General features: G+C 43.0%; 1 protein-coding gene across 4 annotated transcripts in view; it reads right to left on the reverse strand.

Moving 5' to 3' along the window:
• Positions 1-9,269: 9,269 nt before the first annotated feature.
• kank1a (KN motif and ankyrin repeat domains 1a) overlaps positions 9,270-25,549 on the reverse strand; it is a 152,394-nt gene continuing 136,114 nt past the window's right edge. For 2 of the 4 annotated variants that reach the window (XM_036936599.1, XM_036936601.1), the window contains exons 8-14: positions 23,795-23,882; positions 22,506-22,556; positions 21,745-21,964; positions 21,340-21,482; positions 17,861-18,061; positions 17,598-17,696; positions 9,270-16,218 (exon numbers count right to left, since the gene is read on the reverse strand). In XM_036936599.1, the coding sequence (XP_036792494.1) occupies positions 16,156-16,218; positions 17,598-17,696; positions 17,861-18,061; positions 21,340-21,482; positions 21,745-21,964; positions 22,506-22,556; positions 23,795-23,882 (865 nt within the window). In that variant the 3' untranslated portion in view covers positions 9,270-16,155. The other 2 variants (XM_036936602.1, XM_036936603.1) reach the window with 2 other exon arrangements.

Below are 25,549 nucleotides of genomic sequence, written 5' to 3' on the forward strand. Positions count from 1 at the left end.
ATTGGACTCCAGGTTAGCTGACTCCGTATTCCAATTAGCTTTTGGAGAAGTCATTAACCTAGGGGTTCACATACCTTTTTTTCCAACCTACACTGTGAATGTTTAAATTCTGTTTTCAATATAAGAAATAAATAAAAATACAATAATGTATGTGTTATTAGTTTAAGCACACTATGTTTGTCTATTGTTGTGACCTAGATGAAGATTTGAAGACTGATAACAGGTTCAAACAAGTTGCCATTAATACAGGTAACAAGTGGAGGACAGAGGAGGCTCTTAAAGAAGAAGTTACAGGTCTGTGAGAGCCAGAAATCTTGCTTGTTTGTAGGTGACCAAATACTTATTTTCCACCATTATTTGCAAATAAATTCATTAAAAATCCTACAATGTGATTTTCTGGATTTTTTTTCTAATTTTATCTGTCATAGTTGAAGTGTACCTGTGATGAAAAATACAGGCCTATCTCATCTTTTTAAGTGGGAGAACTTGCACAATTGGTGGCTGACTAAATGCTTTTTTGCCCCACTGTATATATACAGTGTATTCGGGAAGTATTCAGACCCCTTGACTTTTTCCACATTTTGTTTTACGGTACAGCCTTATTCTAAAATGTATTAAATTAAATGTTTTCCTCATCAATCTACACACAATACCCAATAATGACAAAGCAAAAACAGTTTTGTTTTTTGTTTGCACGTTTGTGACTTGTTTCAGGAAACTAGGCGTATGTCGAGCATCACTACTTCACAGGAAAGCCATTTAAACGTAAACTTTCTTTTAAAAAGTTTTGGCAGAAATGCCTTCTGGAACATAAAATTGGTAAATTATGAGCCTAGTTCGTTTAGTCACAGAAAAAGCCAGTAGCCTTCCCACTAGCCATAATTGGCTGAGATACTGAGTGGGCTGGACATGCCGAGAGATGAATTCGGATTGGTCTGTCATTGGACCTGGTCAGCATGTATAGGCAATCCTGTCTAATGCTGCTTTAAAAATATATATTTATCACGTAGTATAACTGCATAAGTGTTGCTCTCCACTTTCTGGAGGACAGAGTTTTTTGAAATCAGTGGAATTAGAGTATGATAACTAAGGAGACGGCTATTACACCTGTCGCTGGATTTCACCTTCAAACTAAAGGCAACCGTGGCATCCGTGACAGAGAGGGAGAAGCGTTCATCCATGTATATGGGTAAGATAGTCTAGCTAGCTACATTTTCATGGTTTTCATTTCAATTTAAAGTGTACTGTTAGCTAGCTAGCTAATATTACGTGTATGATCTTATTATTTGTATCTTAGAGCCATTGCTACTTATAGCCTAATGTTAGCTAGCTAACATTGAACCTGGTTGGTTAGCTACCTGCAGATCAATGCAGGGTAGTAACATTTTGAGTTGGGATTATGGTTCATTCTTTAGCTAGCTAGCTACATGTCTTGACAAAAGGCTCCACTATACAAGTCAGCATTTCAATAGAATGTTAATGATGTCACCGCGAAAACTATTGATACGCCGATTTCAGAGCACTTTCATGTCAGTGTACCAGAGCGCAGAATAACTGACGAATTTACGAACGCTCAAAACCCGTTGAATATGGCCAGTGTCAGTAAATGTTGGCAAAAAAAAAACGTACATTTTTGCCAGCAGCACAGTTGCCATCACCAACGGTATGGACAACATAAAAACAGCCTAACTAGCTCTGCTGGGGCGAGTAAAATAGCCAGTGAGCTTTTTTCTTCATTTGTGTCTGGAAGTAGATAGTAAACTAGCCAACGTTAGCCAGTTACCTTGGGTGCTTGATTGCAGTTGTTTGGACAGAACGCTCAGATCAACCCTTAAAGAGATGTGTGGGGTTAAGGCTTAAGAGGTTGTGAACATTGCTGAATGGGTGTAGACAAAGAAGAGCTCTCCAGTAGGTGTACCAAAACATTCAAGGTCCATTTTCTCAAAAGTGAGGTTACAAATTTATCAACTTTCAAAGCAGAATTACTTTCCCATTGTTCCTCAACTATAGTGTATGATATACCATTTTATAGCTCCGAGTCTCTAATTTTATCCAATGTAAAAACACATTTTGATACATATGACCAATTTGAGCCGGTCGGTCACATTTATTAAAAATAAAAATGTCAGACCATTTGCTATGATACACGAAATTGAGCTCGGGTGCATCTGTGGTAAAGTCTACCTGTTGATTTGAAAAGGCACACACCTGTCTATATAAGGTCCCACAGTTGACAGTGTATTTCAGAGCAAAAACCAAGCCATGAGGTCAAAGGAATTGTCCTTAGTTCTCCAAGACAGGATTGTGTCGAGGCACAGATCTGGGGAGGGTTACCAAAAAATATCTGCAGCATTGAAAATCCCCAAGAACACAGTGACCTCCATCATTCTTAAATGGAATTAGTTTGGAACCACCAAGACTCTTCCTAGAGCTGAACGCCTGGCCCAACTGAGCAATCGGGGGAGAAGGGCCTTGGTCAGGGAGGTGACCAAGAACGTGATGGTCTCTCTGACGGCTCCAGAGTTCCTCTGTGGAAATGGGAGAACCTTCCAGAAGGACAACCATATCTGCAGCACTCCACCAATCAGGCCTTTATGGTAGAGTGGCCAGACGGAAGCCACTCCTCAGTAAGTCACATGACAGCCCACTTGGAGATTGCCAAAAGGCACCGAAAGGACTCTCAGACCATGAGAAACAAGACTCTCTGATCTGATGAAACCAAGATTGAACTCTTTGGCCTGAAAGCCAAGTGTGAAGTCGGGAGGAAACCTGGCACCATCCCTATGGTGAAGCATGGTGGTGGCAGCATCAAGTTGTGGGGATATTTGTCAGTGGCAGGAACTGGGAGGCTAATCAGGATCGAAGGAAAGATGAACGGAGCAAAGTACAGAGAGATCCTTGATGAAAACCTGCTCCAGAGCGCTCAGGACCTCAGACTGGGGTGAAGGTTCACCTTCCATCAGGACAACGACCCTAAGTACACAGCCAAGACATGGCAGGAGTGACTTCGGGACATGTCTCTGAATGCCCTTGAGTGGCCCAGCCAGAGCTTGGACTTGAACCCGATCGAACATCTCTGGAGAGACCTGAAAATAGCTGTGCTGCCATGCTCCCCATCCAACCTGACAGAGCTTGAGAGGATCTGCAGAGAAGAATGCGGAGAAACTCCCCAAATACAGGTGTGACAAGCTTGTAGCATAATACCCAAGAAGACTGGAGACTGTAATCGCTGCCAAAGGAGCTTCAACAAAGTACTGAGTAAAGGGTCTACTGACAGTACCAGTCAAAAAGTTTGGACACACTTACTCATTCAAGGCTTTTTCAAAGTTAAACATTTCAGAGTTAACATAGGCTAATGTGATTAGCATGAGGTTGTAAGTAACAAGAACATTTCCCAGGAAATAGACATGTCTTATTTGGGCAGAAAGCTTAAAATCTTGTTAATCTAACTGCACTGTCCAATTTACAGTAGCTATTACAGCGAAAACATACCATGCTATTGTTTGAGGAGAGTGCACAGTTATGAACTTGAAAATGTATTACTAAACCAAATAGGCACATTTGATACAACATTTTGAACAGAAATACAATGGTTCATTGAATCAGTCAAAAACGGCGCACAGATTCCTAAGTCAAATATTGGCCTTTCTTTTGCATTTAAAAGATGAAACCAAATAAATATTGTATTATCTTTTACCAGATCTAATGTGTTATATTCTCCTACATTACTTTCACAAACTTCAAAGTGTTTCCTTTCAAATGGTATCAAGAATATGCATATCCTTGCTTCAGGTCCTGAGCTACAGGCAGTTAGATTTGAGTATGTAATTTTAGGCAAAAATTGAAAAAAAGGGGTCCGGTCCATAAGAGGTTTTAACAAGGCTTACCTGTTCATTGAAATGCATTCCAGGTGACTATCTCATGACGCTGGTTGAGAGAATGCCAAGAGTGTGCAAAGCTGTCAACAAGGCAAAGGGTGGCTAATATGAAGAATCTCAAAGATAAAATATATTTTGATTTGTTTAACACTTTTTTTTGGTGACAGCATGATTCCATATGTGTTATTTTGTAGTGTTGATGTCTTCACTATTATTCTACAATGCAGAAAATAGTTTTAAAAAGAACTTGAATGAGTAGGTGTGTCCAACCCTTTGACTGGTACTGAATTTAAATGTGATATTTCAATTTTTTGTAATACATTTGCAAACACTTCTAAAAGCTGTTATTGCTTTGTCATTATGGGGTATTGTGTGTAGATTGAGGGGGGAAAATAATCTAATCAATTTTAGAATAAGGCTGTAATGTAACAAAGTGGGGAAAAATTCAAGGGGTCTGAATATTTTCAGAATCCCTTCCTTCTGTAACGGTTTTCTAGGTGTGAAGGAGAGTCGGACCAAAATGCGGCGTGGCTATTGAGATTCATGTTTAATAAAACAGCGTAAACACGAATCAATACAAAAACAAACGTAACGTGAAAACCGAAACAGCCTAAACTGGTGCAAACTAACACAAGACAGTTACAAGGACACTAAGGACAATCACCCACGAAACACCCAAAGAATATGGCTGCCTAAATATGGTTCCCAATCAGAGACAACGATAAACACCTGCCTCTGATTGAGAACCACTTCAGACAGCCATAGACTTCACTAGAACACCCCACTAAGCTACAATCCCAACACACCACATACAAAAACCCATGCCACACCCTGGCCTGACCAAATAAATGAAAATAAACACAAAATACTTCGACCAGGGCGTGACACCTTCCTCTCTCTCTTCTGTCTCCCCCCCTTTCTCTCTCTCTTCTGTCTCCCCCCTTTCGCTCTCTTCTCTCTCTCACCTTTATCTCCCTGTTCTCTCTCCCTTCTTTCTCTCCCTGTTCTCTCTCCCTTCTTTCTCTCCTTTCTTTCTCTCCCTTCTTTCTCTCCCTGTTCTCTCTCTCCCTTCTTTCTCTCCCTGTTCTCTCTCTCCCTTCTTTCTCTCCCTTCTTTCTCTGCCTTCTTTCTCTCTCCCTGTTCTCTCTCCCTTCTTTCACTCTCCCTTCTTTCTCTCCCTTCTTTCTCTCCCTGTTCTCTCTCTCCCTTCTTTCTCTCCCCCTGTTCTCTCTCCCTTCTTTCTCTCTCCCTTCTTTCTCTCCCTGTTCTCTCTCCCTTCTTTCTCTCCCCGTTCTCTCTCCCTTCTTTATCTCCCTGTTCTCTCTCAATTCTTTATCTCCCTGTTCTCGCTCCCTTCTTTAGCTCCCTGTTCTCTCTCCCTTTTTTATCTCCCTGTTCTCTCTCCCTTCTTTCTCTCCCTGTTCTCTCTCTCACCTTTATCTCCCTGTTCTCTCTCTCACTTCTTTATCTCCCTGTTCTCTCTCCCTTCTTTATCTCCCTGTTCTCTCTCTCACCTTTATCTCCCTGTTCTCTCTCCCTTCTTTATCTCCCTGTTCTCTCTCACTTTTATCTCCCTGTTCTCTCCCTTTTTTATCTCCCTGTTCTCTCTCTCACCTTTATCTCCCTGTTCTCTCTCTCACCTTTATCTCCCTGTTCTCTCTCTCACTTCTTTATCTCCCTGTTCTCTCTCCCTTCTTTATCTCCCTGTTCTCTCTCTCACCTTTATCTCCCTGTTCTCTCTCTCACTTCTTTATCTCCCTGTTCTCTCTCCCTTCTTTATCTCCCTGTTCTCTCTCCCCTTTCTTTCTCCCTTCTTTATCTCCCTGTTCTCTCTCCCTTCTTTATCTCCCTGTTCTCTCTCCCTTCTTTCTCTCCCTGTTCTCCCTCTCACCTTCATCTCCCTTTTCTCTCTCACTTCTTTATCTCCCTGTTCTCTCTCCCTTCTTTATCTCCCTGTTCTCTCTCTCACCTTTATCTCCCTGTTCTCTCTCTCACCTGTATCTCCCTGTTCTCTCTCCCTTCTTTATCTCCCTGTTCTCTCTCACCTTTATCTCCCTGTTCTCTCTCCCTTCTTTATCTCCCTGTTCTCTCTCTCACCTTTATCTCCCTGTTCTCTCTCTCACTTCTTTATCTCCCTGTTCTCTCTCACCTTTATCTCCCTGTTCTCTCTCCCTTCTTTATCTCCCTGTTCTCTCTCCCTTCTTTATCTCCCTGTTCTCTCTCACCTTTATCTCCCTGTTCTCTCTCCCTTCTTTATCTCCCTGTTCTCTCTCTCACCTTTATCTCCCTGTTCTCTCTCTCACTTCTTTATCTCCCTGTTCTCTCTCCCTTCTTTATCTCCCTGTTCTCTCTCTCACTTTTATCTCCCTGTTCTCTCTCTCACCTTTATCTCCCTGTTCTCTCTCTCACTTCTTTATCTCCCTGTTCTCTCTCCCTTCTTTCTCTCCCTGTTCTCTCTCCCCTTTCTTTCTCCCTTCTTTATCTCCCTGTTCTCTCTCCCTTCTTTCTCTCTCCCTTCTTTCTCTCTCTTTCAAACTCAGTGCCTCTTTGCTTGACATCATGGGACATGAAAAGAAATCAGCCAAGACCTCAGAAAAAAATTATAGACCCCCACAAGTCTGGCTTATCCTTGGGAGCAATTTCCAAACGCCTGAAGGTACCACGTTAATCTGTACAAACAATAGTACACAAGTATAAACACCATGGGACCACGCAGCCGTCATACCGCTCAGGAGACGCATTCTGTCTCCTAGAGATGAACGTACTTTGGTGAGAAAAGTGCAAATTAATCCCAGAACAACAGCAAAGGACCTTATGAAGATGCTGGAGGAAACAGGTACAAAAGTATCTATATCCACAGTAAAACGAGTCCTATATCGACATAACCTGAAAGGCCGCTCAGCAAGGAAGAAGCCACTGATCCAAAACCACCATTAAAAAGTCAAACTACATTTTGCAACTGCACATGGGGACAAAGATCGTACTTTTTGGAGAAATGTCCTCTGGTCTGATGAAACAAAAATGGAACTGTTTGGCCATAATGACCATCGTTGTGTTTGGAGGAAAAAGGGGGAGGCTTGCAAGCCGAAGAACACAATCCCAAACATGATGCACGGGGGTGGCAGCATCATGTTGTGGGGGTGCTTTGCTGCAGGAGGGACTGGTGCAGTTCACAAAATAGATGGCATCATGAGGGAGAAAAAGTATGTGGATATATTGAAGCAACATCTCAAGACATCAGTCAGGAAGTTAAAGCTTGGTTGCAAATGGGTCTTCCAAATGGACCCCAAGCAGAAATAAAAGCTGAAATAAGTCATTCTACTATTATTCTGACATTTCACATTCTGAAAATAAAGTGGTGATCCTAACTGACCTAAGACAGGGCATTTTTACTAGGATGAAATGTCAGGAATGGTTAAAAAATGAGTTTAAATGTATTTGGCTAAGGTGTATGTAAACTTCCAACTTCAACTGTATATAGTAGTCTATGAGGTAGTCTTTGTGGTAGTATATCTGGTAGTCTATATGGTCTACATGATAGTCTATAAGGTATATTAGGTAGTCTATATGGGCTATATGCTAGTCTATATGGGCTATATGCTAGTCTATATGGGCTATATGCTAGTCTATATGGGCTATATGCTAGTCTATATGGGCTATATGCTAGTCTATATGGGCTATATGCTAGTCTATATGGGCTATATGCTAGTCTATAAGGGCTCTATGCTAGTCTATATGGGCTAATGCTAGTCTATATGGGCTATATGGTAGTCTATATGGGCTATATGCTAGTCTATATGGGCTATATGGTAGTCTATATGGGCTATAAGGTAGTCTATATGGGCTATATGGTAATCTATATGGTAGTCTATATGGGCTATATGGTAGTCTATATGGGCTATATGCTAGTCTATATGGTAGCTTATATGGGCTATATGGTAGTCTATATGGGCTATATGGTAGTCTATATGGGCTATATGGTAGTCTATATGGGCTATATGGTAGTCTATATGGGCTATATGGTAGTCTATTTGGGCTATATGGTAATATATATGGTAGTCTATATGGGCTATATGGTAATCTATATGGTAGTCTATATGGGCTATATGGTAGTCTATATGGGCTATATGCTAGTCTATATGGTAGTCTATATGGGCTATATGCTAGTCTATATGGGCTATATGGTAGTCTATATGGTAGTCTATATGGGCTATATGGTAGTCTATATGGGCTATATGCTAGTCTATATGGTAATCTATGTGGGCTATATGGTAGTCTACATGGTAATCTATGTGGGCTATATGGTAGTCTATATGGGCTATATGGTAGTCTATATGGGCTATATGGTAATCTATATGGTAGTCTATATGGGCTATATGGTAGTCTATATGGGCTATATGGTAATCTATATGGGCTATATGGTAGTCTATATGGGCTATATGGTAGTCTATATGGGCTATATGGTAGTCTATATGGGCTATATGGTAAACTATATGGTAGTCTCTATGGGCTATATGGTAGTCTATATGGGCTATATGCTAGTCTATATGGGCTATATGCTAGTCTATATGGGCTATATGGTAGTCTATATGGGCTATATGCTAGTCTATATGGGCTATATGGTAGTCTATATGGGCTATATGCTAGTCTATATGGGCTATATGGTAGTCTATATGGGCTATATGCTAGTCTATATGGGCTATATGCTAGTCTATATGGGCTATATGGTAATCTATATGCTAGTCTATATGGGCTATATGCTAGTCTATATGGGCTATATGCTAGTCTACATGGGCTATATGCTAGTCTATATGTGCTATATGGTAGTCTATATGGGCTATATGCTAGTCTATATGGGCTATATGCTAGTCTATATGGGCTATATGCTAGTCTATATGGGCTATATGCTAGTCTATATGGTATTAAGCTACCAGCTAGAACAGCCCATTAAAACCAGCAGGTAAAGAAAATGATATGAAATGTAGCCAATTAAAAAGACCAGCTTTCCAAGCTCTTCTATTAACCCAGGCCAATAACTAACACGTACCACTGCAGTACACACAGTGTGCAAGCTGCCGTTCTGTTGTAACTCAACATAACGGCAGCAGATATTCTGTGGTTCCTTTGGCACCATACTGCAATGATAGTTCATGCTAGGCTTATGTCACATGATTTATACAGTTTATTTGTAATTTCGAAATATCCAACAAATACATAAAGTATATAAAATATGACCAATGATGCAGCTGTAGAACGGGTCTGCCTTGGGAAGGGCTTCTGCATTTACAAACTACCTGCAAAATACCAGTTACCACCAGCAGATGGAGACAGTCCCCTGGAAACCTGTAACATTCTTCACCACCAGACAGACTGAGGACAAGACAACCCCAGGTTGTTTGAATTAAGTTTATTGTTATATGGCAATATGTTCCAGGCACTTTAAACTTCAACCAGATCAAAGTACCTCCTCTCCTTCTCAATGTTTTACTACAACAGGACAATACACTTACCAGCTCCAACACTTTACAGTACATACAAGGAAAAACAATGATATTTGCATTAAAAACTATACCTCGATAAATATATATCTTCATGTAACGTTAAGAAGTAATAGGAAATATTCAAAATATTGTGATTTTTAAATACATACAAATTAAATAGATTTGTATAAAAGTAGAATTTATATCCAATCCATAGAAAATTGAGTTACAATTATCCATTTGAGAAGGTCCCATGTACACTTACAGGCCCATTAAAGGTGGTAGAGAACACATACAGGCCCATTAAAGGTGGTAGAGTACACATACAGGCCCATTAAAGGTGGTAGAGAACACATACAGGCCCATTAAAGGTGGTAGAGTACACTTACAGGCCTATTAAAGGTGGTAGAGTACACATACAGGCCCATTAAAGGTGGTAGAGTACACATACAGGCCCATTAAAGGTGGTAGAGAACACATACAGGCCCATTAAAGGTGGTAGAGAACACATACAGGCCCATTAAAGGTGGTAGAGTACACATACAGGCCCATTAAAGGTGGTAGAGTACACATACAGGCCCATTAAAGGTGGTAGAGTACACATACAGGCCCATTAAAGGTGGTAGAGTACACATACAGGCCCATTAAAGGTGGTAGAGTACACATACAGGCCCATTAAAGGTGGTAGAGTACACATACAGGCCCATTAAAGGTGGTAGAGTACACATACAGGCCCATTAAAGGTGGTAGAGAACACATACAGGCCCATTAAAGGTGGTAGAGTACACATACAGGCCCATTAAAGGTGGTAGAGTACACATACAGGCCCATTAAAGGTGGTAGAGTACACATACAGGCCCATTAAAGGTGGTAGAGTACACATACAGGCCCATTAAAGGTGGTAGAGTACACATACAGGCCCATTAAAGGTGGTAGAGTACACATACAGGCCCATTAAAGGTGGCGGGGTGTGTACATACAGGTCCATTAAAGGCGGCAGGCAGGTGAAGAAAACAATATGACAATACAATATGATATAATATGTACAAACATTTAGTCTAAATGAAAGGCTGTATTGTGGGTGACATAGAATCTAATATACCAACTGCCTCCTGGGGTGACGATGATGATGATGATGATGATAAACAATATGGTGATGATTAATAATAATAACAACATGTCCTTATGCTCTTTAGCCTTCATCACAACTATGAGCTGTATGTTAATCTGCTCAGGAGCATGAATATCAACAGACTGTATCTAGTCTTATAGTGTCTGTATACTGCTGGAACCTATAGACCTTTTTAAGAGGAGCGCAAGTGAACCGTGGAACCCCAAAGAACTTCCGGTGAGTTTGTAAAAAAAAAAAAAAACAGCTGTTCCGTGGCGGCTGTAAACAGCTAGCTAGTTAACTTAGTGTAGTTGTTTTCTCAAGGTCAGAATGAGCATTTTTGACCATAGTAGTCATCTGTGGGATGGTCCTTACATCCTGGGAAAATGTAAGTTTAACGTTATAGCTAGATTTCCCAAAGAAGCATCGCAGCGAGCTGCATTGCCTGCATGGATGGTGACGTTAGCAGCAGCAGCAGGCGGTGGCGGCGCCAGGATGATGTGTAGCACACGGGCAAGCTGTTTATCAAGTTAACCATCTATTCTAGTTCATGTCAGGTAGCTAGCTAGCTACATATAAATAGGATAGACAGCCATCCAATATTCGTTTTTTTAATGACACAAACGGTAGCTTGATATGCTAAAAACAACAAGTTAGCTACCTAGCTAGTAGCTTAGCTAACTAGCTAATTGAACATATTTCCAGTCCCGAAGAGAAAACTATGACAATAGACCATTTAATATCAAACGCTATATCACTTGAGAATAATGAAGCAAAGTCCTGGTCTAAGGTCTATGTTTCTAATGAAGTCCTGGTCTAACGTCTATGTTTCTAATGAAGTCCTGGTCTAACGTCTATGTTTCTAATGAAGTCCTGGTCTAACGTCTATGTTTCTAATAAAGTCCTGGTCTAACGTCTATGTTTCTAATGAAGTCCTGGTCTAACGTCTATGTTTCTAATGAAGTCCTGGTCTAACGTCTATGTTTCTAATGAAGTCCTGGTAACGTCTATGTTTCTAATGAAGTCCTGGTAACGTCTATGTTTCTAATGAAGCAAAGTCCTGGTCTAACGTCTATGTTTCTAATGAAGTCCTGGTCTAACGTCTATGTTTCTAATGAAGTCCTGGTCTAACGTCTATGTTTCTAATGAAGTCCTGGTCTAACGTCTATGTTTCTAATGAAGTCCTGGTCTAACGTCTATGTTTCTAATGAAGTCCTGGTCTAACGTCTATGTTTCTTAATTTCAGATACAGAGACGTGTGAAAGCTGCTAAATCATGTCTGCGGATGAAGGTCCCAATGAAAGTCCCTGAAGAGACTAAAGGCTATATTTCCAATGGGTGATATGCTATTGGTTTACAGTTAGATTTGGTTGTAGGATTACAACAATACTGTTAGAGTAACAATACATAGATATAGAACATGCATGGCCAACCTTGCCGCTAGAGATCTATCTACTGGCTGAGCAGGTTTCTGTTCCAGCCCTTGCTGATTATATCTATTAGACACGATTCATTTAACTAATCAATCATCTCTTGTGTTGGAGTAAGATGGGTGTCTAAACCCACTACCCACATAACGAGGATAACCATGTTGAAAGAGACCAGATTAGACTCATAATGAGACTGACCATGTTGAAGGAGACCAGATTAGACTCATAACGAGAATAACCATGTTGAAGGAGACCAGATTCGACTCATAATGAGGCTGACCATGTTGAGGGAGACCAGATTAGACTCATAACGAGGATAACCATGTTGAAGGAGACCAGATTAGACACATAACGAGGATAACCATGTTGAAGGAGACCAGATTAGACTCATAATGAGGCTGACCATGTTGAAGGAGACCAGATTCGACTCATAATGAGGCTGACCATGTTGAAGGAGACCAGATTAGACTCATAACGAGGATAACCATGTTGAAGGAGACCAGATTAGACTCATAACGAGGATAACCATGTTGAAGGAGACCAGATTAGACACATAACGAGGATAACCATGTTGAAGGAGACCAGATTAGACTCATAATGAGGCTGACCATGTTGAAGGAGACCAGATTCGACTCATAATGAGGCTGACCATGTTGAAGGAGACCAGATTAGACTCATAACGAGGATAACCATGTTGAAGGAGACCAGATTAGACTCATAACGAGGATAACCATGTTGAAGGAGACCAGATTCGACTCATAACAAGGATAACCATGTTGAAGGAGACCAGATTCGACTCATAACGAGGATAACCATGTTGAAGGAGACCAGATTCGACTCATAACGAGGATAACCATGTTGAAGGAGACCAGATTAGACTCATAATGAGGCTGACCATGTTGAAGGAGACCAGATTAGACTCATAACGAGGATAACCATGTTGAAGGAGACCAGATTCAACTCATAATGAGGATAACCATGTTGAAGGAGACCAGATTAGACTCATAACGAGGATAACCATGTTGAAGGAGACCAGATTAGACTCATAATGAGGCTGACCATGTTGAAGGAGACCAGATTAGACTCATAACGAGGATAACCATGTTGAAGGAGACCAGATTAGACTCATAACGAGGATAACCATGTTGAAGGAGACCAGATTAGACTCATAACGAGGATAACCATGTTGAAGGAGACCAGATTAGACTCATAATGAGGCTGACCATGTTGAAGGAGACCAGATTAGACTCATAATGAGGCTGACCATGTTGAGGTTGACAGGCTCAGGGGAGACATTATGAAGGTGGGCCTTGAGGTTGACAGGCTCAGAGGAGAGACATTATGAAGGTGGGCCTTGAGGTTGAGGCTCAGAGGAGAGACATTATGAAGGTGGGCCTTGAGGTTGACATGCTCAGAGGAGAGACATTATGAAGGTGGGCCTTGAGGTTGACAGGCTCAGGGGAGAGACATTATGAAGGTGGGCCTTGAGGTTAACATGCCCAAGGGAGACATTATCACATATCACTATCAAGGTGTGCAGAAAGGAATATTTTAAGGTTAATTTGATTTAATCTAAAAAGACGTTGCTAAATATGTTGCTTGAAATTATTTTGAAATGAGTTCGCTTCATGTTATATACCATCCTGGTGTAATTAATATGCAGTTCAACATTATCACCACAAGGTGTCAGCACTAGCATTTGTATAGTCTAGCTTTACTGTAACCAAACCACTAGCTATGTCTCGTAACGTGCGGTTGATAATATATGAATAGCACAAGCTAGCAGTTCATTTAAACTACACTATATTTCTTAATTGAAACTAAGTGGGCAAAAGACCTGGGTAAAATATAGATGTGTTTTGGAGGAAAAGTCGACGAGCTGAGTGACAGATTAGTGAGGGGGGGGAGAGAAAGGTTGATAGTGGGGTCATTTTTAAACTGCTAGCTAACTTTGTTGTAAACAATGAGTCCGTCAAACATTGGATACTAACTACATTTAGTTTAGTTATATTGTTGGCTGTTGTGAGAGAAATGAATCCAGCTGGCTAACAAGGTCAGCTGATCTTTCTCTACCCTCACATCACGCTAGCTCTGGCTGGCTAATAAGGTCAACTGATCTTTCTCTACCCTCACATCACGCTAGCTCTGGCTGGCAAACAAGGTCAACTGATCTTTCTCTACCCTCACATCACGCTAGCTCTGTGCTGGCTAACAAGGTAAACTGATCTTTCTCTACCCTCACATCACGCTAGCTCTGGCTGGCTAACAAGGTCAACTGATCTTTCTCTACCCTCACATCACACTAGCTCTGTGCTGGCTAACAAGGTCAACTGATCTTTCTCTACCCTCACATCAAGCTAGCTCTGGCTGGCAAACAAGGTCAACTGATCTTTCTCTACCCTCACATCACGCTAGCTCTGTGGTTATTTACTGTGCTAGCCTAATGCAACACCACCAGAGCAAACGGATAATAAATTAGATATAAACATTGTCTCATGATTGTGTTTAGTGGATCTGGTAGCAAGTCAATAGGTCAATAAGTTGTTTTTTCAGTTTTTTGGTGGATCAAGAAATGCGAACTTGACATTTTGTGCTAGCTAGCCAACTACCTAGCTAGTTAGCAATTATGGGGTACCGTAGCACCGGGTGTTTACTGGGGAACCTCTTGGTTGCGCGTACAGAACGTGGTATTATTTTGACAGTTGAAAAGGTCTATAGTCTGGATAAGTAAGTATCCTTATCTGAACCTCTCTCTCTCTCTCTCTTGTGAGGCAGCTCTTGATGTACACATTCACTGCCTGGACAGGACGCTTGTCTATTGCAGCCCATATCTAGAATACAGTATTTGTGTTTCTGGGTTCTTATGAAGTCCAGCTCCTCAAGTAGTATGGCCTCTCTTCTCCTTCTCTCTCTCCTCCTCCTTCACACTCTCTCCTCTCCCACTCCTTCTTTCCCTCCTCCTCTTCCTCCTCTCTCTCTCCCTCCTTCTCTTTCTCCTCTCCCTTTCTCCTCTCTCTCCTTCTCTCCCTCCTCCTCTCCCTCCTCCTCTCTCTCTCTCCCCCCCCTCCTTCTCGCTCTCCTCCTCCTCTCTATCCACTCAGAGCAGACAGAATGCTGGTGGTGGTTTAACAAGGGCACTTTGGGATGTTCATGTAGAAGACTGACCAATACCAGCTCATCTTATTACAAGACTGACCAATACCAGCTCATCTTACTACAAGACTGACCAATAACAGCTCATCTTATTACAAGACTGACCAATACCAGCTCATCTTACTACAAGACTGACCAATACCAGCTCATCTTATTACAAGACTGACCAATACCAGCTCATCTTATTACAAGACTGACCAATACCAGCTCATCTTACTACAAGACTGACCAATAACAGCTCATCTTATTACAAGACTGATCAATACCAGCTCATCTTACTACAAGACTGACCAATACCAGCTCATCTTATTACAAGACTGACCAATACCAGCTCATCTTACTACAAGACTGACCAATAACAGCTCATCTTATTACAAGACCGACCAATACCAGCTCATCTTACTACAAGACTGACCAATAACAGCTCATCTTATTACAAGGCTGACCAATACCAGCTCATCTTACTACAAGGCTGACCAATACCAGCTCATCTTACTACAAGGCTGACCAATACCAGCTCATCTTACTACAAGACTGACCAATACCAGTTCATCTTACTACAAGACTGACCAATATGTTTCATCTTTCATCATGGTCAATAAACCCAAGGAACCTTTCTGTTGGTACCGCATGGTCTTTAAACCCAGGGATCCTTTCTGGTTGGACCACATGGTCAATAAACCCAGGGAACCCTTCTGGTTGGACCACATGGTCAATAAACCCAGGAACCTTTCTGGTTGGACCACATGGTCAATAAACCCAGGAACCTTTCTGGTTGGACCACATGGTCAATAAACCCAGGGAACCTTTCTGGTTGGACCACATGGTCAATAAACCCAGGAACCATTCTGGTTGGACCACATGGTCAATAAACCCAGGGAACCTTTCTGGTTGGACCACATGGTCAATAAACCCAGGAACCTTTCTGGTTGGACCACATGGTCAATAAACCCATGGAACCTTTCTGGTTGAACTGCATTGTCAATAATCCCACATGGTCCAATCAGGTTGTCAGGGGGTGGGGCCAAAGTCTGTCCCTGGGGGTTGAAATCCTCAGCGGTTGGTTGGTTGGTGTCATGAGACTTGACCAATGGGCGGTGGCGCTAGTCAAACATGCCCCTCCTGGTGGGACTGGGGGACATCTTCCTGCTCAGACGAGGGGTTCCCTGGAGACACACACACACCATGCGCCCACACACACACACACACACACAAACCATGCGCACACACACAACATGTGCACACAAACGAACACAACACACACACCATGCACACACACACAAACCATGCGCACACACACAACATGTGCACACAAACGAACACAACACACACACCATGCACACACACACAAACCATGCGCACACACACAACATGCGCACACAAACGAACACAACACACACACACACAAACCATGCGCACACACACAACATGCGCACACAAACGAACACAACACACACACGTAGATAACATTAGAACTACAGCGGGAGAATAGTTGCTCTGCTCAAAACAAAAACATGTTTGTCAAGAAGTGATTTCAGGGCAAGCAGCTCTGGTACAGGGAACAGAGGTAAGAGTTAGAGGTCAGGGAACAGAGGTAAGAGTTAGAGGTCAGGGAAGAGAGGTAAGGGTTAGAGGTCAGGGAACCGAGGTAAGGGTTAGAGGTCAGGGAAGAGAGGTAAGGGTTAGAGGTCAGGGAACCGAGGTAAGGGTTAGAGGTCAGGGAAGAGAGGTAAGGGTTAGCGGTCAGGGAACAGAGGTAAGGATTAGAGGTCAGGGAAGAGGTAAGGGTTAGAGGTCAGGGAACCGAGGTAAGGGTTAGAGGTCAGGGAAGAGAGGTAAGGGTTAGAGGTAAGGGTTAGAGGTCTTGGGAACAGAGGTAAGGGTTAGAGGTCAGGGAACAGAGTTAAGGGTTAGAGGTCAGAGAACAGAGTTAAGGGTTAGAGGTCAGGGAACAGAGGTAAGGGTTAGAGGTCATGGAAGAGAGGTTGGGGTTAGAGGTCAGGGAAGAGAGGTAAGGGTTAGAGGTCAGGGAACAGAGTTAAGGGTTAGAGGTCAGGGAACAGAGTTAAGGGTTAGAGGTCAGGGAAGAGAGGTAGGGGTTAGAGGTCAGGGAAGAGAGGTAAGGGTTAGAGGTCAGGGAAGAGAGGTAAGGGTTAGAGGTAAGGGTTAGAGGTCTTGGGAACAGAGGTAAGGGTTAGAGGTCAGGGAACAGAGTTAAGGGTTAAGAGTTAGAGGTCAGGGAACAGAGGTAAGGGTTAGAGGTCAGGGAAGAGAGGTAGGGGTTAGAGGTCAGGGAAGAGAGGTAAGGGTTAGAGGTCAGGGAAGAGGTAAGGGTTAGAGGTCAGGGAACCGAGGTAAGGGTTAAGGGTTAGAGGTCAGAGAACAGAGGTAAGGGTTAGAGGTCAGGGAACAGAGGTAAGGGTTAAGGGTTAGAGGTCAGAGAACAGAGGTAAGGGTTAGAGGTCAGGGAACAAAGGTAAGGGTTAGAGGTCAGAGAACAGAGGTAAGGGTTAGAGATCAGGGAACAGCGGTAGAGAGTACTGACCGGTGACTGCGCCTTAGAGAAGTTTACGTGGGCATACAACAACACTGCTATGTCCTTGTGACCCGCTTCCAGAGCGATAGACAGGGCATTGCTCTCATCCTAGAGAGAGAGAGAGGAAGGAGGGAGAAGTAGAAAAAGGTAGAGAGGGAGAGAGAGAGCACAAGAGAGAGAGAGAGAAAGGGGGATACCTAGTCAGTTGTGCAACTGAATGCCTTCAACTGAAAGGAACAGACAGACAGACAGACAGACAGACAGACACTCACACTGTCGCTGAGAGTGGCGTCGCAGCCCGGCTGGGCCAGCAGTAGTTTGACTATCTCAGCGTGGCCATGTTCGCTGGCACACATCAGGGCTGTAGAACCCTCATCATCCTGGATATTGACCTCTGCCCCCTGGGCCAGCAGCGCCCGAACCATGTCCATCCTGCCATGACTGACCGCCAGCATCAGCCCTGTCTGGCCAGCCTGAGGGAGGGAGGGAGAGGGTTAGCATCATGTCCATCCTGCTAACATCAGCCCTGTCTGGCCAGCCTGAGGGAGGGAGGGAGAGGGTTAGCATCATGTCCATCCTGCTAACATCAGCCCTGTCTGGTCAGCCTGAGGGAGGGAGGGAGAGGGTTAGCATCATGTCCATCCTGCTAACATCAGCCCTGTCTGGTCAGCCTGAGGGAGGGAGGGAGAGGGTGTTGTAATAACATATTAAAACATGTAATGACGCATTCACGGACTGTTGTTAAACACACTGATACCCCATGAATATACACTGCTCCAAACCCTTTGGGATGGGCTACAAAGACAAAGAACTCTGTCAAGAACCAATGGGATACTGACAACAGGCTGGAGAGGACTGTCTATCACCTACGAACAACCAACCAGGAGCCAGGACTACTAGAATCTACCTACGTCATTTCAATGTATAAATGTACTGCCCAAATATGTGTTACGCTCTCTTTTTCCGAAAGCTCCCTAAGAGTGGACGATAGGAGCCGTGCTGCACGTTTGCCAGATATTACTATGCTCGATTAAAGTGCCTCAAATATACCGTATCCGCCTTGTCCAGAGTCTCATCTTGGTCTTGTTTCTCCTATAACTAATCATTGACAAGGGTTAGCATCATATCCATTCTGTTAGCATCAGCCCTGTCTGGTCAGCCTGAGGGAGGGAGGGAGAGGGTTAGCATCATGTCCATCCTGTTAGCATCAGCCCTGTCTGGTCAGCCTGAGGGAGGGAGAGGGTTAGCATCATGTCCATCCTGTTAGCATCAGCCCTGTCTGGTCAGCCTGAGGGAGGGAGGGAGGGAGAGGGTTAGCATCATGTCCATCCTGTTAGCATCAGCCCTGTCTGGTCAGCCTGAGGGAGGGAGGGAGAGGGTTAGCATCATGTCCATCCTGTTAGCATCAGCCCTGTCTGGTCAGCCTGAGGGAGGGAGGGAGAGGGTTAGCATCATGTTCATCCTGTTAGCATCAGCCCTGTCTGGTCAGCCTGAGGGAGGGAGGGAGAGGGTTAGCATCATGTCCATCCTGTGAGCATCAGCCTTGTCTGGTCAGCCTGAGGGAGGGAGGGAGAGGGTTAGCATCATGTCCATCCTGTGAGCATCAGCTTTGTCTGGTCAGCCTGAGGGAGGGAGGGAGAGGGTTACATCTTCACAAATGATTTTAGACAGGTCTAAAGGAACATGATTTGAAGAAAATGTAGTCTATTTCAGAAGAACAGAACAGCATGGCTGTGGGCTAGTTCATTTAGCAGACAAGATGTGCTTAGGAGTATGTGGAATTATTGAGTAGTATTATTGTATAGTATTATTTTATAGTATTAGTGTATAGTATTATTTTATAGTATTATTTTATAGTATTATTTATAGGACACAATTAAACAAAGCTGAATATAACAGAAAGGATATTTTCTCCAAATTATTTGAGGGAGTGTGAACATGTGGCTATTCTGTATTGAGCTGTTAACAAAGAAACAGGTACTCCAATATGCTTCATTTAGAGTTATTCATGTAACTTTAGTTGTTCTACAAACGTTGGGCTGTATGTTTTGATTTGTAATACATTGTAAGGCTGCATGATGAGACTAATGGTGATCTGATAAAAGCCACTTGGAAGGCATGAGCAGGCTGTACACACTACATAAGTCTCTCATTCACAATTTGACAAGCACTTGATTATGCCTCACATTTCACTGTTGCTTCCCCTTTGTGGCCATAATGCCCCTTAAAATCCATGCCTTTGTTGTGCCCTTCTCCCTGATTGCTTCGAAACACTCACTGAGTGAGCTCTCCATCACATGATTGGGTCTTTCTCACAGGCTACAAGTGAAGACAGACACCCTTAGGGACGCAAATGCACGCGTTCTTATCCAATTCCGAGGTCCATATTGAAGATATTGGAAGAATTGTCCACATTTACTTTTCGTCAGCCAACAAGAAGAGCAGGCCTAACAAACAGCAAAATCACAAGTTTATGTCAATCTACTATCCCCCATAGTACAACAGTTGACTTATTCTATTCTGTGAGAGAAATAATTATTTCAAACATAGTCTGGGACAGTTGTGGGATGGAATAGATCCCTAATTAATACAACCACTAGGATCAAAAAAACTTTTTTAGACAATGTGGCTGACGCAACAGATCAGAACGTTTAGCTTAAAATGGTGATAAACTATTAGGATATTTTCAAATTCAAATCAGATTGTATTAGTCACACCGAATACTTACTTACCCCTAACCAACAATGCAGTTAAAAAAAATATGAATAAGAAATAAAAGTAATAAGTAATTAAAGAGCAGCAGTAAAATAACAATAGTGAGACTATATACAGGGTGTACCGGTACAGAGTCAATGTGGAGACTATATACAGGGGGTACTGGTACAGAGTCAATGTGGAGACTATATACAGGGGGTACTGGTACAGAGTCAATGTGGAGACTATATACAGGGGGGTACCGGTACAGAGTCAATGTGGAGGCTATATACAGGGTATTACGGTACAGAGTCAATGTGGAGGTTATATACAGGGGGTACCGGTACAGAGTCAATGTGGAGGCTATATACAGGGGGTACCGGTACAGAGTCAATGTGGAGGCTATATACAGGGTATTACGGTACAGAGTCAATGTGGAGGCTATATACAGGGGGTACCGGTCCCTCCTGCCCCTGACCCCATACCTGGCTGGCCCCATACCTGGCTGGCCCCTGACCCCATACCTGGCTGGACCCTGACCCCATACCTGGCTGGACCCTGACCCCATACCTGGCTGGACCCGGACCCCATACCTGGCTGGCCCCATACCTGGCTGGCCCCTGACCCCATACCTGGCTGGCCCCATACCTGGCTGGCCCCTGACCCCATACCTGGCTGGCCCCATACCTGGCTGGCCCCTGACCCCATACCTGGCTGACCCCATACCTGGCTGACCCCTGACCCCATACCTGGCTGACCCCTGACCCCATACCTGGCTGGCCCCATACCTGGCTGACCCCTGACCCCATACCTAGCTGGCCCCTGACCCCATACCTGGCTGGCCCCTGACCCCATACCTGGCTGGCCCCTGACCCCATACCTGGCTGGCCCCTGACCCCAGACCTGGCTGACCCCTGACCCCAGACCTGGCTGACCCCTGACCCCATACCTGGCTGACCCCTGACCCCATACCTGGCTGGCCCCTGACCCCATACCTGGCTGACCCCATACCTGGCTGACCCCTGACCCCATACCTGGCTGACCCCTGACCCCATACCTGGCTGGCCTTAGCGTTGACGTCTCCCTTGCTGAAGAGGTACTCTACGATGGCCATGTCTTTAGGAGCCTCCACAGCCGCCAGCACAGACAGCATGATGGGAGTATAGCCAGCCTTATTCTGCTGGTTCACGTTACACACATCTGGAATAAACAACAACAACGTTACAGTCTGGAAGTAAACAACAACAGTCTGGATGTAAACAACAACATTAAAGTTGAAGTAAAAAACAACAGTCTGGATGTAAACAACAACATTAAAGTTGAAGTAAACAACATTTTGTTTAAATGTTTATTTATTTAACACTAACTAGTGTTGTAACACTAGACAGACAGGAGGACAGAGAGACTGTATGATGTAACACTAGACAGACAGGAGAACAGAGAGACTGTATGTTTCCCTCACTTGCGTTGAGCAGCGTCTTGACGATGTGGAAGTTGGAGTGTGACACGCTGTAGTGGAGCGCTGTGTTCCCGTTACCGTCCGCCATGTTGACAATGTGACGCAGCATGGCCGGGGAGATGTCACGGAACGCTGTCAAATAGTCCTCCACTATGCCGGGCACCACCGTCTTCTGACTGGACACCCAGAACCACTCGCTCTGAACTGTGTTCACACAGGCTCTCTAGAGGACGGCGACAGAGAGATCAGACACTGTGAACCACTAGAACAGTGCTGCTGTGATGTGAATAGGAGTTGCTTTACAGTGAGTCAAATCTCATAAATAAATGTTAGTGATGGTTCATTTCTTCATTGTTCTTGTGAGCTACGGCAAACATAAAATCAGGACAATCGTCAGAGCAGACGGCATCCTCTGCCAGAAATCTGCCGGGCCGACAGCCCAGTAGAGAAAAGAGGAGAAAACCTGAGTAAAATGGACTTGCAGCGGAGTTACTTCCTGACTCTACTGTGCTGAGAGAGACAAGAGTTGTTTGGACAGACAATAGTGAGTGGGACAATACAAGGAGAGAGAGAGAGAGCTAACCAAGGAGGGCCTACAACAGCACCTAGATCTTCTGCACAGATTCTGTCAGACCTGGGCCCTGACAGTTAATCTCAGTAAGACAAAAATAATGTTGTTCCAAAAAAGGTCCAGTTTCCAGGACCACAAATACAAATTCCATCTAGACACCTTTGTCCTAGAGCACACAAAAAACTATACATACCTCGGCCTGAACATCAGCACCACAGGTAACTTCCACAAGGCTGTAAACGATCTGAGAGACAATGCAAGAAGGGCTTTCTATGCCATCAAAAGGAACATAAATTTGACATCCCTATTAGGATCTGATTAAAAATAGTTGAATCAGTTATAGAACCCATTGCCCTTTTTGGTTGTGAGGTCTGGGGTCCGCTCACCAACCAATAATTCACAAAATAGGATAAACACCAAATTGAGATATCCTCTGTGTACAACATAAAACACCAAATAATGCATGCAGAGCAGAATTAGGGCGATACCCACTAATTATCAAAATCCAGAAAAGAGACGTTAAAATCTCTACAACCACCTAAAAAGGAAGCAATTCCAAAACCTTCCATAACAAAGCCATCACCTACAGAGAGATGAACCTGGAGAAGAATCCCTTAAGCAAGCTGGTCCTGGGGCTCTGTGGGGTGTGTTTGTGTTTATGAACAGAGACCCAGGACCAGCTTGCTTAAGGGACTCTTCTCCAGGACAGCAACACAATTAGACCCAACCAAATCATGAGAAAACTAAAAGATAATTAGTTGACACATTGGAAATAATTAACAAAAAACTGCAAACTAGAATGCTATTTGGCCTTAAACAGAGAGTACATAGTGGCAGAATACCTGACCACTGTGACTGACCCAAAATTAAGGAAAGCTTTGACTATGTACAGACTCAGTGAGCATAGCCTTGCTATTGAGAAAGGCCGCCGTAGGCAGACATGGCTCTCAAGAGAAGACAGGCTATGTGCACACTGCCCACAAAATGAGGTGGAAACTGAGCTGCACTTCCTAACCTCTTGCCAAATGTATGACCATATTAGAGACACATATTTTCCCTCAGACTTCAAAGACCCACAAAGAATTAAAAAACAAATCCAATTTTGATAAACTCCCATATCTACAGGGTGAGATACCACAGTGTGCCATCACAGCAGCAAGATGTGTGACCTGTTGCAGCAAGAAATGGTCAACCAGTGAAGAACAAACACCATTGTACATGTATTTATTTTCCTTTCTTTTCCCTTTTGTACTTTAACTATTTGCAAATATGCCATTTGTAATGTCTTTAGTCTTTTGGAACTTATGTGAGTGTAATATTTACTGTTCATTTGTCTTGTACATTTCACTTTTGTTTATTATCTACTTCACTTGCTTTGGCAATGTAAACATAGGTTTCCCCTGCCAATAAAGCCCATTGAATTGAGAAAGAGAAAAAAATAGGTAGAATTGTTCAGAAGCAGAGTTAATAACTGTTGCTCACCACATCTTTACTGGTTAAGGCCTTGCCATCATTCAGGTGGTTCTTCAACACGTTACAGGCAGCCAACATCTTCTCACTCAACTCAAACCTGGAGAGACAGAGAGACACGACTCTGAATTTAATTCAGACAAATGGACAATTTCTTTATTTTCCAAATCTAGGGGTGAAAGTAGATGTGGTTTCTTACTGGTATAGGACGTACTATGTTATTAATCACCGTAGTCACATAATTAGATATAGAACCTCTATTAATGTAGTATGATCTCAGTGGGTCTAATCATAGAATTAGACATAGAACCTCTATTAATGTAGTATGATCTCAGTGGGTCTAATCATAGAATTACATATAGAACCTCTATTAATGTAGTATGATCTCAGTGGGTCTAATCATAGAATTACATATAGAACCCCTATTAATGTAGTATGATCTCAGTGGGTCTAATCATATAATTACATATAGAACCCCTATTAATGTAGTATGATCTCAGTGGGTCTAATCAGAGAATTACATATAGAACCCCTATTAATGTAGTATGATCTCAGTGGGTCTAATCATAGAATTACATATAGAACCCCTATTAATGTAGTATGATCTCAGTGGGTCTAATCATATAATTACATATAGAACCCCTATTAATGTAGTATGATCTCAGTGGGTCTAATCATAGAATTACATATAGAACCCCTATTAATGTAGTATGATCTCAGTGGGTCTAATCATATACAGTGCCTTGCGAAAGTATTCGGCCCCCTTGAACTTTGCGACCTTTTGCCACATTTCAGGCTTCAAACATAAAGATATAAAACTGTATTTTTTTGTGAAGAATCAACAACAAGTGGGACACAATCATGAAGTGGAACGACATTTATTGGATATTTCAAACTTTTTTAACAAATCAAAAACTGAAAAATTGGGCGTGCAAAATGATTCAGCCCCTTTACTTTCAGTGCAGCAAACTCTCTCCAGAAGTTCAGTGAGGATCTCTGAATGATCCAATGTTGACCTAAATGACTAATGATGATAAATACAATCCACCTGTGTGTAATCAAGTCTCCGTATAAATGCACCTGCACTGTGATAGTCTCAGAGGTCCGTTAAAAGCGCAGAGAGCATCATGAAGAACAAGGAACACACCAGGCAGGTCCGAGATACTGTTGTGAAGAAGTTTAAAGCTGGATTTGGATACAAAAATATTTCCCAAGCTTTAAACATCCCAAGGAGCACTGTGCAAGCGATAATATTGAAATGGAAGGAGTATCAGACCACTGCAAATCTACCAAGACCTGGCCGTCCCTCTAAACTTTCAGCTCATACAAGGAGAAGACTGATCAGAGATGCAGCCAAGAGGCCCATGATCACTCTGGATGAACTGCAGAGATCTACAGCTGAGGTGGGAGACTCTGTCCATAGGACAACAATCAGTCGTATATTGCACAAATCTGGCCTTTATGGAAGAGTGGCAAGAAGAAAGCCATTTCTTAAAGATATCCATAAAAAGTGTTGTTTAAAGTTTGCCACAAGCCACCTGGGAGACACACCAAACATGTGGAAGAAGGTGCTCTGGTCAGATGAAACCAAAATTGAACTTTTTGGCAACAATGCAAAACGTTATGTTTGGCGTAAAAGCAACACAGCTGAACACACCATCCCCACTGTCAAACATGGTGGTGGCAGCATCATGGTTTGGGCCTGCTTTTCTTCAGCAGGGACAGGGAAGATGGTTAAAATTGATGGGAAGATGGATGGAGCCAAAT

The sequence above is a fragment of the Oncorhynchus mykiss genome, chromosome 11, assembly GCF_013265735.2.
Source record: "Oncorhynchus mykiss isolate Arlee chromosome 11, USDA_OmykA_1.1, whole genome shotgun sequence".
In the NCBI taxonomy this organism is placed as follows: Eukaryota; Metazoa; Chordata; class Actinopteri; order Salmoniformes; family Salmonidae; genus Oncorhynchus; species Oncorhynchus mykiss.